At 44.5% G+C, this 13,751-nt stretch overlaps 1 protein-coding gene and 1 long non-coding RNA gene across 3 annotated transcripts in view; one reads left to right on the top strand and one right to left on the bottom strand.

Annotated features, from left to right (window-relative positions):
• Nucleotides 1-13,751, bottom strand: part of SPTLC2 (serine palmitoyltransferase long chain base subunit 2) — a 150,914-nt gene that overhangs the window by 65,462 nt on the left and 71,701 nt on the right. For both annotated transcript variants that reach the window (XM_075926793.1, XM_075926794.1), the window contains exon 9: nt 11,245-11,371. In XM_075926793.1, the coding sequence (XP_075782908.1) occupies nt 11,245-11,371 (127 nt within the window). The remainder of the gene's footprint in view (nt 1-11,244; nt 11,372-13,751) is intronic.
• The window catches only part of LOC142829098 (uncharacterized), a 68,913-nt gene that overhangs the window by 13,346 nt on the left and 41,816 nt on the right, over nt 1-13,751 (top strand). The gene's annotated exons all lie outside the window — the stretch shown is intronic.

Raw genomic sequence — 13,751 nt, 5'->3', positions numbered from 1 at the left:
GATGAAGACAAATAAAGAGAGATGAAAACAAAGCTAGCTTAAGATTCAGGTTTCTTAACCATGTCCTGGTATAACAATTCAAATTTTGTAACTATGTAAGCCTAAGACAATATACAAATAGCAAGAGTTGCTATGCTAGAAACAAGTGGAGTGTACACACAGGTATCGTTTGTGACCTGAAGTAGTGTACTATAAAGTTTTTATCAGCACTACAAAACACCACACTGTTGATTAAAAGTCAAGGAAATCATACTAGAAAGTGCTGACACCCTGACCCACTAAACTCAGCATCAAAGAAAAGATAACAATACAAGTTCTAAACAAACAATACAAGTTTCTAAACAAACATTCCTCACAGGGCCAAAAGATTTCCCCACCCAGGTTAAAACAGTTTTCCTGGAGTCTGACTGTGCTCTGGGGGGGAGGGGGACTGTGTGTTAGGGATGCAGCAGCTCACAGGATTTAAAAGACCCCCTGCTGAAGGCACAAACAGTGAGTGATGTTTATAGCTGACAGTACCCTGAGGAGAAGCAGGAAACTCTTTATGACCCCCAAAGTATTTGTTTCTCCACCAGTTTCCCAGCCCAGCTTGGGATTCTCAAGGGTTGCAACAAAAAAAAGTTTTCACTTTGCTCAAATTAGTTTTGACTGGTCCCAGGATTCCTAAGGTGATAACTCAACACCTCATTAACAAGTCCATTATTGGGGAAAATTCAAATGAGCTGGAGTTTAATGCTAATTGAATGTTTTCAAATTCTGCCTGCACAAGAACTTTTTATTCCCCCTTCACCTGCAATAGCAGACACTGCTTCAGTTTGAACTATAGAGAGATTGCCCAAGTCTTGAAGTTGCAGACAAGGTATATTTTTAGCAGGTTATAAACACGGGGCTGGAAGCCACTTTAATGCAGTACCAAATGTTGTTTGTGGGGCTGCTCCTTACGTTGTATTTTGCATTATTATAGCAGTGCGTGCATATGTAGGGCTCACCTCTGCTAAGAAAAATTTGCCTTTTTTTTTTAATTAAAAGACAGCTAGCTTGTAAAAACCTACCGGAGACCAGGCACAAGGTAGTTTTATCTTAGTTTAGCTAGTCTAAGGCTACTTCTTCACTGCAAAAAAAGTGCATTTTTACAGCAAAACAGTCTTCTTAAGATAGCTGTGCCATGTAAAATGCTGAGGGAAATAAGGCATGATGGTTTCTACGTTGACACAGGTAGTGAGGTCAACTTATGGGAGGAGATATAGGGTTGACCTTAAATAGGTACATTGAAATAAAGACTACCTGTGCCCTGTCTTCATTAACATTTTACAGATCAGGCTACTAAAGTTTACTTCTTTTAAACCATCTTCCAAATCCTATTCTGCACCCTTAGCACAGAGCACATCATGTTATTTTCAGTCCTGACCTAACAAGTGAAAAGAAAGCATTTACTGTTTGAGCACAGGAAATAGAAAGCTACCATATCTAGAGAGGGTATCACCATGGGTGGTGAGTAACATAGGCAAGGGAAGGCATGGCCTTCCCCAAAAGACCAGGGTGATCTCACCCACCACACTCCAGCTCTGTGAAGGCTGGGGCTGCAGTTTAGCTGCCTGGCTGCTGTGGGGGAACTGGGGCCAAGGATGCACGGTTGCTCCTGTGGCCACTGCTGAGACTGGGACTACACAGTTGTTCATGGGGTCAGGACCAAGACCACCCATCTACTCCCAGGACCAGGGCTTGCTCCTAGGACCTGGGCCAAAGCTTACTCCTTATCCACATGGCTGCTCCTGGGGCCAGAGCTGGGGCCAGGGCCACGCATCTGCCTGGTTGCTCCTGGGACGAAGGCGGGTGGGGGTGGGATTTGCTTTAGGAACTGGGAGGAGTATAACCGGGACTGGCAGCTGCCTGGCACTGGGAGAGGGGTATGCAATAGACTTTGGTGGAGGGGGCAGCACCATAGTGGAGGAACTGGGGGTGTAAGATGGTGCCAGTAGCTCTGGTGGGTATGGAAGGGGTGGGGTTGGAGCTTGACTCTCCAAGCCAGGCTTTCACCCACCTCCCATGTGCATCACCAACTTAGACAAACGCGTCAGTGTTAAGAATTGCTCAAGAATGCCCCGTGGGAAGAAACCAAATTCTGAAGTAATCATCTTGCTGATTTTCCTTCTCGACCTTCCACTTTCCCTTGACCGAGTAAAAGAAAAAAAACATAAGCAGTTAAAAAGCAACAGTCACAGCTTTAGTACAGATTTTAGAAGTTTAACTATTAAAAGTTTCTGGGATATTTTTGGAAGGCAGGATGTGTTTCCATTTCCAGTAATATTTATTTATGCTCAGAAGTATTTGGGCATACTTGCTTAATTGCCCTTTAGGGTACGTCTATACTGCACCCTTACTTTGAAATAAGCTACGTAATTTGCACTATGCAAACTGCATAGCTTATTTCAAAATGTCCCTTAACCCTTATGAAATGAGGGTTACAGGAATACCAGAATAGTGCACCTGTTATTTTGAAATCTATTTTGAAATAATTGGCTGCTTTAAAAAGACACGGAATAGCTATTTCAGGATACTTCCAGTACCCTGAAATCGCTCCGTATTGTAGACGTAGCCTTAATGAATATCTTCCTTTTTTAAATGAGCTCTCTTGCTAAGGAAAATTCTTGTAGATTTTCCCTACACTTCAATTCTATCACCATTCAGCTGAAATCTGTTCGTAAAACTCTTCACTGCAGAATCACAAAGTCCAGAAATGGCTGCCCCCTCAGTTATCCAGTCTAGTCTGAATATTACACACAGGACCCTTCACTACACCATTGCCATTAGTATCTTTTGTATCCTGTATTTGCAACTTCAAAAGGACAAAACCTCAATTCCCCCCCGCAAATCTTTTTTCCATTTCCTAAATGCTCTTAATATCTATCTTAAAATTTCTCCTCCTATAACTTCATTTCAGAGCTCTTTGCTTTGCTAGTTTCCTTTTTTGTGAATGACTGCCTAGTTGGTAACAAGAGTAATTTAATCAGATTTGATGTTAACAAGGCTCAATGAATTATTTCATATTCCGGAGCCCCATGTTAGCTGAAAAAACAGAAGTTCAAATTGTTCAGTCTAAAAGGTTAAAAAAAAAATCACAATTTGTACCAGACTGTGTTTATAGAGACTATTTCATATTATACGGAAAGGAAATCTCTTCTGAGGTGTGAATCAGACATGCTATGCCAATGATGTTGACTGTTAGTAATATCTCCAATAGAGACTGCAAAAGCAATGGAAGAAGGCAGCACACAGTTATTCTTCAGGAATCTAGCAAGCATTAGCCTCCTTGCTATTGCAAAGATGCCGATGTTCCCTTCTTAGCTCCTGTTCATTTTGTGGAAACATTCAAAGGCTCCAGAAAGGAAATTCATAGGATCAATTTCAAGACTATAAGACTGTGTCCCTTGGAGTGGTGGACACTCAGGTTAGCATGGCAGGGACTCAAGATTATATTGCTGCAGAGAATGATTTTGAGGAGCGCCTGCTAAGACCAGCAGCAGAAGTGGCAGCAGCTGCCCAAAAACAGAAACATGGTTCAGACAGAGAGCTGGAATGGCCAGGTTTTCCAGCCTACCCCTCCAGCAGCATTCCCTGTAAGATTTTCCATCCATGAGCGGAGTGAGTTGTGTCTTGTGCACCAATATTGAGGGCATGTGCTCTTGTTTGGATGTGTGCCACTGTGGCACCCCCCAGTTACTAACAAATATCTTTTATATGTTTTTAAATGTTATGGAAGAAAGAATACTAAAACAAGGGATAAACAACAAGGTGCATGACTTTAAATAATATGAAATTAAATATATAAAATTAATACTGCAAAATTTGAGTAGCTATTTGGTGTCTTTTTATATGCAAAACACATACACAGCCTACTAGGAGAAGATAATTGTTTTCAGCTTATGACCACTAAGGAGCTTAAGTAAAGCCACAGCTCCTTCTGAGCATATTAAGTTTTATGGAGGAAACTCAAGGAAAGGTAATTTACCTTGAATGGAAAGGACACAAAAAGAACTCCATCCCCATCATCTAGATCAGTATTTCTCAACCTTTTTTAAAAAGTAGCCCTTTAAAAAAAATTATAAGCACCCCCCCAGAGCCAGGCACTCCTAGCCCCCCTGCTCTAACCCAATGCACTCACCTTGCTCCCCGAGCCAGGTGCCCCCAGCCCCCTGCTCTAAACCAGTACACCCACCCTTCCCCCCACAGCCAGGCAACTCCAGTCTCCCCCACTCTAACCCAATGCTCTCCCCTCCCCCAGAGCTAGGCACCGGACATATGGTAACCCTACCTTTGAAGTGCCCGCTTCCACCACCCAGCCTTGGTGGCTTGTCTGCAGAGAGGAAGTAGCCTGCCAGTGCCAAGCTCGCTGCATGGAGCTGTACAGTCCCACTCCAGCCAGGTGTCCCCCTAGTATGGTGCCCAGGGGCAATGGCCCCCCCTCCACTACGCCACTGATGTGGAAGCTTATTGTGCCGCTTCACTGCCTTTTAGCTACTTTCTGTAGCACTATGGGAAAGGGGGATGCGTAGTACTGAGCTGCTGGCGGGGGTGGGGGTAATGCACGTCTTCAGGTTCAGCTGCCCTCCCCGCTGGAGCATCCCGGGGAGGCAGCCGGAGAGGAAAAACTAGGAGAGGCAGCTGTGGAAATGATTTTTTTTTCCTCTCTGCCCAACCTGCCCCCCAACTTGGAACTGCCCTGGGTTTTACTGGAGCCGCCACTGCAGCCACATGATTTTCCTGCCAGGAACATGTGCACAGTGGCTGTTAATGTCTGTGCACGTGGCTCCGAATGTTCAATTTGACAGGCACATGGTGCTGCCCCCTTCCTGATCCTCTCTGCAGGGCAAAATCCTGGACATGTTTTGCCAAATGTCACTTGTGTTGAGGTACCCCCCAGACTTCTCTCGCATACCCCTACAAGTACAAGTACAACTGGTTGAGAAATTGTACTCTATATCTGCCTCAACATGGACAGCCTCATTGCATCCCTGCTCTAGTCAGAGCATACTGAGGCAGCTCCCTGCCATGCGGCCTCGCCAGCCTAGCCATGTGGCATCCACTGTAGCTGGAACCGGGATTGTGGTGAAGCTACCCCAGTAGGGACAGCCTCACCGTGGCCCTGGCTCCAGTTGCCCGCCAAAGCTTCACCATGCCCTGGCTCCAACCAGAACACACTGGAGCAGCAGGGCCATGTGGCGTCCGCCGAGTAAGCCACCCACCATCATGCCACTTCCAGCAGGAAAGTGAGTGATGAGTGCTGCTTTGCGGTTCTGCAAAGGAGGTGGGTAGGCCTAGAATTCTTTGTGCACAGACGCACACCTTAGAGGAAACTATACCCTCCAGGACAGTTACTTTCACAGATGCATGATGTTTTTAAAGACATATGGGCTGCTTTGGACAGCACCATGTGGACACCTATTATGAATGCCAGCAGGCAATAAATAGTTAGCACTGACCGATTAGCTCAGACAGACAATGAGAAGTAAAAAGGAAAGCTGCTATTCCAATCTAGGCTGCATATTCACGTGCTGTCACTTAATTAAATCTAGTAAGCCTGCATTCATCTCCTGCCTGAACTATGCAAATGGCCATGCTGGTTTCCATGTGTATTTTATCTAGGGTGTCTACTTACTAACATCCTATTCACTAGTGACAGCCTGCTGGAAAAACCTCAAAGGGAACATTTACTCCACTGCAGTTGAATTTCCATTGTAGTAGCAGCAGCAATATATGGTGTTGCAAGTTTGGAGACTCCCCTCCCCAACAACAACTCCCTACCCTGATGCCTGATGAAATTGAGAAATACTTTTGTGAAGAAAACTCTGTTTCTTTCTTACTATTGCCTAACATTCTATCCAACAGGGAACAGTACCTAAAAACAGGCTCTTTTGTGCTTCATAGTCCATCTGCTTCTACTGCTTATTCCTCACCACGAGGCCATCACTGATATACTAAGACTTTTTTGATGTTCCTTAAAAGCCATCATCCTTTGTGACATGTTGAGCAGAAGCCCATGGGTGACAAAGCCAGAAAGACTGTTCTTAGTGAACACTGAGGGTATTTCTACACTACCACCCTAGTTCGAACTAGGGTGGTAATGTAGGCAACCGGAGTTGCAAATGAAGCCCGGGATTTGAATTTCTCGGGCTTCATTTGCATAAAGCCGGGTGCCGCCATTTTTAAATGTCCGCTAGAGCGGACTCCGTGCCCGCGGCTACACGCGGCATGGACTAGGTAGTTCGGACTAGACTTCCTAGTCCGAACTACCGTTACTCCTCATGAAACCTAGTCTGAACTACCTAGGAAGCCTAGTCCGAACTACCTAGTCTATGCTGCGTGTAGCTGCGCGGCACGGAGTCCGCACTAGCGGACATTTAAAAATGGCTGCGCCCGGCTTTATGCAAATGAAGCCCGGGAAATTCAAATCCCGGGCTTCATTTGCAACTCCGGTTGCCTACATTACCACCCTAGTTCGAACTAGGGTGGTAGTGTAGACATACCCTAAGTGATTACTGCCTTTATGTTGATCAGAGCCCAGAGCAAGAACACAGAAATTCAACTATCAGCTCCTTTTGTGGCTTTGACAAAGCCCTTGCCTGACTCAGTTTTGCCCATTTGTAAATAAATCTTAATTAACTGCCTATAGGACAGTGAAAGAATATTCATAAAGCACTATGTATTATTCTTGATTTCAGAGATATTCAATAGCAACCCAGTATATATAGCACATAATCGGTCTACCTATTTCCCTTCCACAGTTACCACTCATCATTAGTGCCACTATTCCTGTATCTCACATAATTCTACTTCCCAAATGTTGGACATTGTTGCCATGTCCTTAGTGCTTGTGTTATAGGTGCGAACAGTTCCTTAACATTATACTGAGGTGCATTTTCAGTCTACACAATAGAGTTTTACCAGCTTTCTCCAAGGAACAGGACTGTGAAGCATCAGTGACTTTAAAAACCACATATAAAGAAATGTTGAATTAGTGTCTCATATTATAGTGTTGCACTGAATAATTTGAAAAGAATCATTTCAAGCAGTCATCATCCCAGAAAGAATTACCCTGATGGGAACAAGTCAAAAAAACCTCTTTAAATAATCTAATGATATTTTTCAGGAGAGAGGAGCCTGCAGTGATCTACTTACTTGAGTATAGATGAACAGTGGACTTCAGCTTTCCAGGATTGTCAAATCCAACAATTCTGAAGAGCACTTACATTCACATGAAAATGTCTTAAAGTACATGACATCACATACTAGCGCTCAAAGTCTTACAGTTTTTCTCCAGTCATATAGAAGACTTACTAAAAATGCCAGTCCTGCTACAAGCCACCTTAAACTGCAGTAATGCATGCTCACTTTAACTATTTATGTGAAACTCCCAATTAGTTACATTTTCTTCAGTCTTCACTTGGTTCAACAGAGCAGATATTAGAAGTACAGTAGACCCTCACAATTCATTGACTCGCGATTTCACATATTTGTGGGTCTCTCCTGTTCCCCACCCATTACACTCCATACCCCAACTGGGAGGAGACACAGGGTTGCATCCTTGAAGGATTGGGTGGGTGCGCTGTTGCCAGATGGCAGCATCACTCAGGGCCTTCATGGTGAGTTCCCTGCAGTTCCCAGTTTCCCCATGTGGTCGGGAGCTGCCACCCCCAGTATTCACAAATGTCACTATTTGACGTGGTAGCAGAAATGCATCTACCACAAATGACAAGGTTTTGCTGTAAACTAACAGAAGCAGTGCTTGACAAGATCAACTCTTATATTGGGAAATGATCAGCCAAGCTGGTTCTGACAGTGTCAGCTTTAGGAAAGGACGCAAGACTCAACTCTTTGCCAGAGATGTATAAATCAGTAAATGACTGTGGGGTAAACACCTGTTCCTAGAAAGCAAGAAAGGAGGGATTTTAGTGCAGAACATTAGTACCCAGAGCCTGGGCTCCAGCCTGAGTCCAAACAGTCTACACCCTGCTATTTTTAGTCCTGCAGCTCAGGCCCTGTGAATGTGAGTCAATTGATCCAAGCCTCTCAGGGTACATCTACACAGCAGCGTTATTTCAGAATAACTGACGTTATTCCAAAATAACATAACTGCTTGTTGTGTAGATGTGGGCTATTTTGACAAAGTCAAAATAACGTCGAGCTGGAGGACTTCTTACTCCAATTCCTGTAACCCTCATTTTACAAGGAGTAAGGGAAGTCAGAAGAAGAATGCTCTACCTTGGACTTCCTGCTGTGTACACAGCGCCAAAAGCCGAAATAAGCTATTTTGACTTAAGCTATGCAATTGACATAGCTTGAGTTGTGTAGCTTATTTTGATTTTAGCCCTGCTGTGTAGATGTGCCCTGAGACTTGGCACCACAGGTTTTTCTTTGCAGTGTAACCTTAAAAGCACTCACACGTGATGTAACTACAGATAGCATTGCTTTCCTCTTTGCCTCGGTGATGAGCTACTTTTGCTTCCAGAGCTACCACCAAAGCAACAAACAACATTTATTTTACTTTACTATAATACTATAAACAAGTTAAGATTATTCCTGATTTAAGGTAAGCAGAAAAATTACAGTGTCGTGTCCAACATTCTTTCATCAAAAGGGTTCTGTTAAGTCAACTAGTCTGATGGCCTTAATGTTAATATTGCTTGCAGTTTTGTTGTAGACTTTTGGTCCCAGGATTTGAGACAGATAAGGTGAGTGCAGTAATACTTTTATTGAATTAACTTCTGTTGGTGAAAGACAAGCTTTCAAGATCATCTTGTCGCTTTCACCAACAGAAGTTGGTCCATTAAAGATATGATCTCACCAACCTTTTCTCTCACTGATGACAAGTTTCAGAGATATATTCATGTCAGTCTCTTTAGGCAAAATAAGGAGTCTGGTAGCACCTTAAAAAGTAACTAAAGACTTAAGCTTGTGTGATTTGCAACAAACTTTGTCAGATGCATGAAATGAAAGAAAATGAAACAGATAACAGGGATTGTGACAGGGTGGCGCAACCCAGGGGGTGGAGAGTGACGGACCGGCTTCCCCCGCCTTGAGAGAGACAGCAATGGCAGCTGGAGAGTCCCGCACGGCCAGCGGTTCGGCTGGCACTCCAGCTGACGCACCGGGGGAAGAAGCCCCAAGGAACGCGGGCGCCAGCGCTGTGGGAGACACAGGGGGCGGGGCCCGCGGGGCGGGGAAAGAGTAGGCAGGAGAGAAGCCAACGCAGGTGTACTGGGGAGGAGGGGGTGGATGAGCCCCGTGGTGGGAGGGGCAGCTCCCCAGGCAACATAAAGGCAGCAGGGGCACTTGGGCGGAGGAGGTCAACCGGAGGAGCAGATGAAGGGTCTCCGGGGCCTCGGGGAAAAGGCAGACAAGCAGCTTGGGTGAGCAGGGGTGAGGAAGCAGCCCAGGGCTGGCGCAAGTAGAATCGCCTGCAGGCTGATGAGTTGCGGCACCTAGCCCCATCAGCCAGGTGAGGGGAGAATGGATATTTTCCCCCCACCTTAGGGCCCTGGGCTGGGGCCTGGAGAGAGGGTGGGCTCAGTCCTCTTCACCGGCTCACCCCAAGCGGGGTGTGAGGGGGGCCCAAGCGAGCCCCCTGGTCAGGAGGAACGGGCCGGGGGATGGTGAGTGAGGTGGCAAAGGTGACAGGAGGTCACGGGGGAGGCGCGATCCCTGCACAGGGATACAGACATGGAAGTGTTACAGCAAAGCTAATTCAATTGGGGAGGCTATAGATATGAAGATGAGACTAATTAAAGGTGAAAATGATTTTTTATAATCAGAGTGCCATTCCCAGTCACTATTCAAACCCATTCTGATGAAGTCAAATTTGCATATGAATTCCAGCACAGTAGTTCCACATCGCAGTCTGTTTTTGAAGTTTTTTGTTTGAGAATGGAAACTTTCACATCAGCCATACCACCAAAGGCTTGTTCACCAGCACATTTACTAATGTGATTTATGCCATCACGTGCCAGAAAAGCCCCTCTGCCCCTCTACACTGGACAAACTGCACTGTGTCTACACACAGACTAAATGGTCACAAATCAGACATTAAGCATGGCAACATACAAAAATCAGTGGGAGAACATTTTAACCTCCATGGACACGAAGTTACAGATTAGAAAGTTACCATTCTCAAGCAAAAATACTCATTCTCAAGCAAAAAAAAAAAAAAAACAGACTGCAGTGTGAAACTGCTGAGGTGGAATTCATATGCAAATTTGACATCTTAAGAATGGGTGTCAACAGGGACTGGGAATGGCTCTCTCATTTCAATAAATAGTTTTCCACATTAGGTATTTTCATCATCTTATCCATGTCCACTTTGAATAAGTCCTGCTGCATCACTCCTCTCTCTGTATCTTTTACTTCATGCCTCTGACAAAGGGAATTGCAACTCACAAAGGATTATGCCATAATAAAATAGTTAGTTTTAAAGGAGCTGCCAGACTCCTTGCTGTTTTCTCATCACAGTTACAGAACAAATACAATTCTTCAGTGCATACTACCATCTTGTGGCCAAAAGCTCAAAAAACTATGATCCAATATATTTGTGTTTGTTTTAGAATTCAAAAAAAGGTGTTTTGACTGCAAATGACCTGGAGGCTGCGTGAAATGCAGCAACTTCAATTTTTAAAAAGGCTGATGAACAACAAACATGTTATATTGTAAATAAAAAGCTGCTTGACCCAGCTTCAAGTCTGTTTTGAACAAATGTCTTAATCTGGAGTGATACAAATTCTAATTACTGTAGCTCAGCTGCTAAATATTTCCAATGACTCTGAAAAACTCAAGCAATGCATCTTTCTCTAAGGGTCCCAGTATTGCAAAGGGACAGGTCACTCCTAGGGACAGGTCACTTGAAGGAGGGAGATATAATGTGTTTAAATTTGCCTTTTTTTGAGACAGATGTACGTCAATACAGAACAGAAAATTCAGTACAAAATGTCAGTTTAACCTTTCAGGTAAGATTAACCTGCCCTACCTTTTGTTAGAATTACCTTGTAGACAACTGGCAGAGCTTTAGAAAGTAAGGATGCTACAACTAATCAGTGAATAACTAGCTTATTGTTTAGGGTTACCAAAATACATATTAACATGACTGGCAGCAAGCGCAATTACCAGCGCCAAAGCTATGAAAAGCTTCAGCTTCCAACAGTCACAGGACCCGCCCCCTCCAGTATTGAAAGCATTTAACCAACAGAAAAGACTTACCAAAAGTTGTACCATCTTCACCCATAATGCACTTCATGGAGGCGAGGATTTGCTCTATGACAGGCGGTGACAGTGAAGTGGCATAGACTGCGCTATGAGAATGTGTACGGAGGTAGTCAATCAGCTCCTGACAAAATGAACACAGGTGGTTTTCAGATACCCCCCTCTGGCAGCTTAAAGCTCTAGGTTCTAGTATCACCATGACCACCTTATAAATTGGTAGAACCACACATTTCACACACATACTCTGCAAGTCACCTGGAAAAGTCTGGGAAACTCATAAAAAGCTTCTTAAGACATTTGTAACTAACTACTACAACTAACACAACAAAGAGTCTTGTAGCACATTAGAGACAGATTTATTAGGGCACAAGCTTTTGTGGGTAAAACCCACTTAATCAGATGAACTGGAGTGGAAATTACAGAGACCTGTGTGTGTGTGTGTGTGTGTGTGTGTATGTGTGCGTGCATGTGTAATAAATAAAAGAAGTTATTTCTCAAGTGTTAATGAGATCAATCAAGGAAAATTTGCCAGCCCGGAGGTCCCCGGCCGCCTCGCCGCCCGCCCGGAAGTCCCCGGCCGCCTCGCCGCCCGCCCGGAGGTCCCCGGCCGCCTCGCCGCCCATCCTTAAAAAAATGTCACCTAACCCTATTGCAAATTCCTCATCAACTATACCGTTTACAAAAGGACGTTTCTCAATTTCTCACATTAGCACACCATCTCCTACTTCAAAGAAGGGTACTGCTGCAACGGAACTTAATGAAAATGAGAGAGTAAATTTTACTGGAGTCAGAACACCTGAATCTTTTCATATTAACCAGGAACTTCAGGTGTCTCTGGCAACTACACCTAAACAATTAAGAAGGCGTAGTATAAGATTTTCTGCAAAGAGAACTCCTATGAAGAAGAGGAGTGATGCAGTGGAAACAATTCATTCTAAGAGAAGAAGTGGTGCTTCTAAAGCCAATTTACTAGGTTTGTTTAAGTTATTGATTAGTTAGTGCTTTCTTTAAAAACAGAATAGAAGTAATTAATTCTGGGATAGAGAGTACGCTTATTAAGTATGCAGATGATACCAAACTGGGTGGGGTTGCAACTTCTTTGGAGGATAGGGACATAATTCAAAATGACTTTAGCAAGTTAGAGAAATGGTCAGAGGTAAACAGGATGAGGTTTAATAAAGAGAAATGCAAAGTGCTCCACTTAGGAAGGAACAATCAGTTCCATACATACAAGATGGGAAGCGACTGTCTAGGAAGGAGCATGGCGGAAAGGGATCTAGGGGTCATAGTGGACCACAAGTTGAATATGAGTCAACAGTGTGATGCTGTTGCAAAAAAAAGCAAATATGATTCTAGGTTGTATCAACAGGTGTGTTGTAAGCAAAACTCGTGAAGTCATTCTGCCGCTCTACTCTGCACTAGTTAGGCCTCAGCTGGAGTACTGTGTCCAGTTCTGGGCGCCACATTTCAAGAAAGATGTGGAGAAATTGGAAAGGGTACAGAGAAGAGCGACAAGAATGATTAAAGGTTTAGAGAACATGACCTATGAAGCCAGGCTTCATGAACTGGGCTTGTTTAGTTTGGAAAAAAGAAGATCAAGGGGGGACATGATAGCGGTTTTCAAATATCTAAAAGGGTGTCACAAGGAGGAAGGAGAAAATTTGTTCCTCTTGGTTTCTGAGGACAGGACAAGGAGTAATGGGCTTAAAGTGCAGCAGGGGAGGTTTAGATTGGACATTAGGAAAAAATTCCTAACTGTCAGGGTGGTCAAATATTGGAATAAATTGCCAAGGGAGGTGGTGGAATCTCCCTCTCTGGAGATATTTAAGAACAGGTTAGATAGACATCTGTCAGGGATGGTGTAGACAGAGCTTGGTCCTGACTTGAGGGTGGGGGGCTGGACTCGATGACCTCTCGAGGTCCCTTCCAGTCCTATTATTCTATGATTCTATGATTCTAAGTTAGCTCCCCGCACATGCTAGGTCCCATGGAGCTGCCTGCCCCCACCCCTGCTGCTTCCCACAGAGGCAGCTGTGCAGGAGGGCCAGGCGGGAGCTCGTCTTTGGAGGGAGCTGCCCTGTTCCGCTGCCTCTGATAGAGGCAGCAGTGCGGTGGTTGAGGGGAGCAGGCAGGAGCCGGTACACACAGGAAGCCGGCTTTCAGACTGGCTCCCTGTACGTATGGGTTCCCATGGAGTTGCCTGCCCCGCCTGTGCTGCTGCCTCTTTGGGAGGCACAGATGGGAGCAGATTTGCGCAGGAAGCTTGATTTTCAGTCATGTCAAAAGCCAGCTCCCACCTGCCCCTCTGCGTGTAAACATATAACTGTTGAAATTCAGCAGTTACACGTTTACAAAAAAACCCCACATTTGCTAACATTCCTATTTTTAACCTGTTGTTATAGGCTGCAAATCTGCTTTATAGCCACGGACCATATTTGCAGATCGGATGCATATAAAAGTTTTGCGTCCGTGCAGGACTCTATCCATGGTCCATGGATGCTTGG

Source organism: Pelodiscus sinensis, chromosome 4 (assembly GCF_049634645.1).
Source record: "Pelodiscus sinensis isolate JC-2024 chromosome 4, ASM4963464v1, whole genome shotgun sequence".
Taxonomy (NCBI): domain Eukaryota; kingdom Metazoa; phylum Chordata; order Testudines; family Trionychidae; genus Pelodiscus; species Pelodiscus sinensis.
Note: the sequence above shows the minus strand (reverse complement) of the source record. Positions and strands in the feature narration are given on the sequence as shown.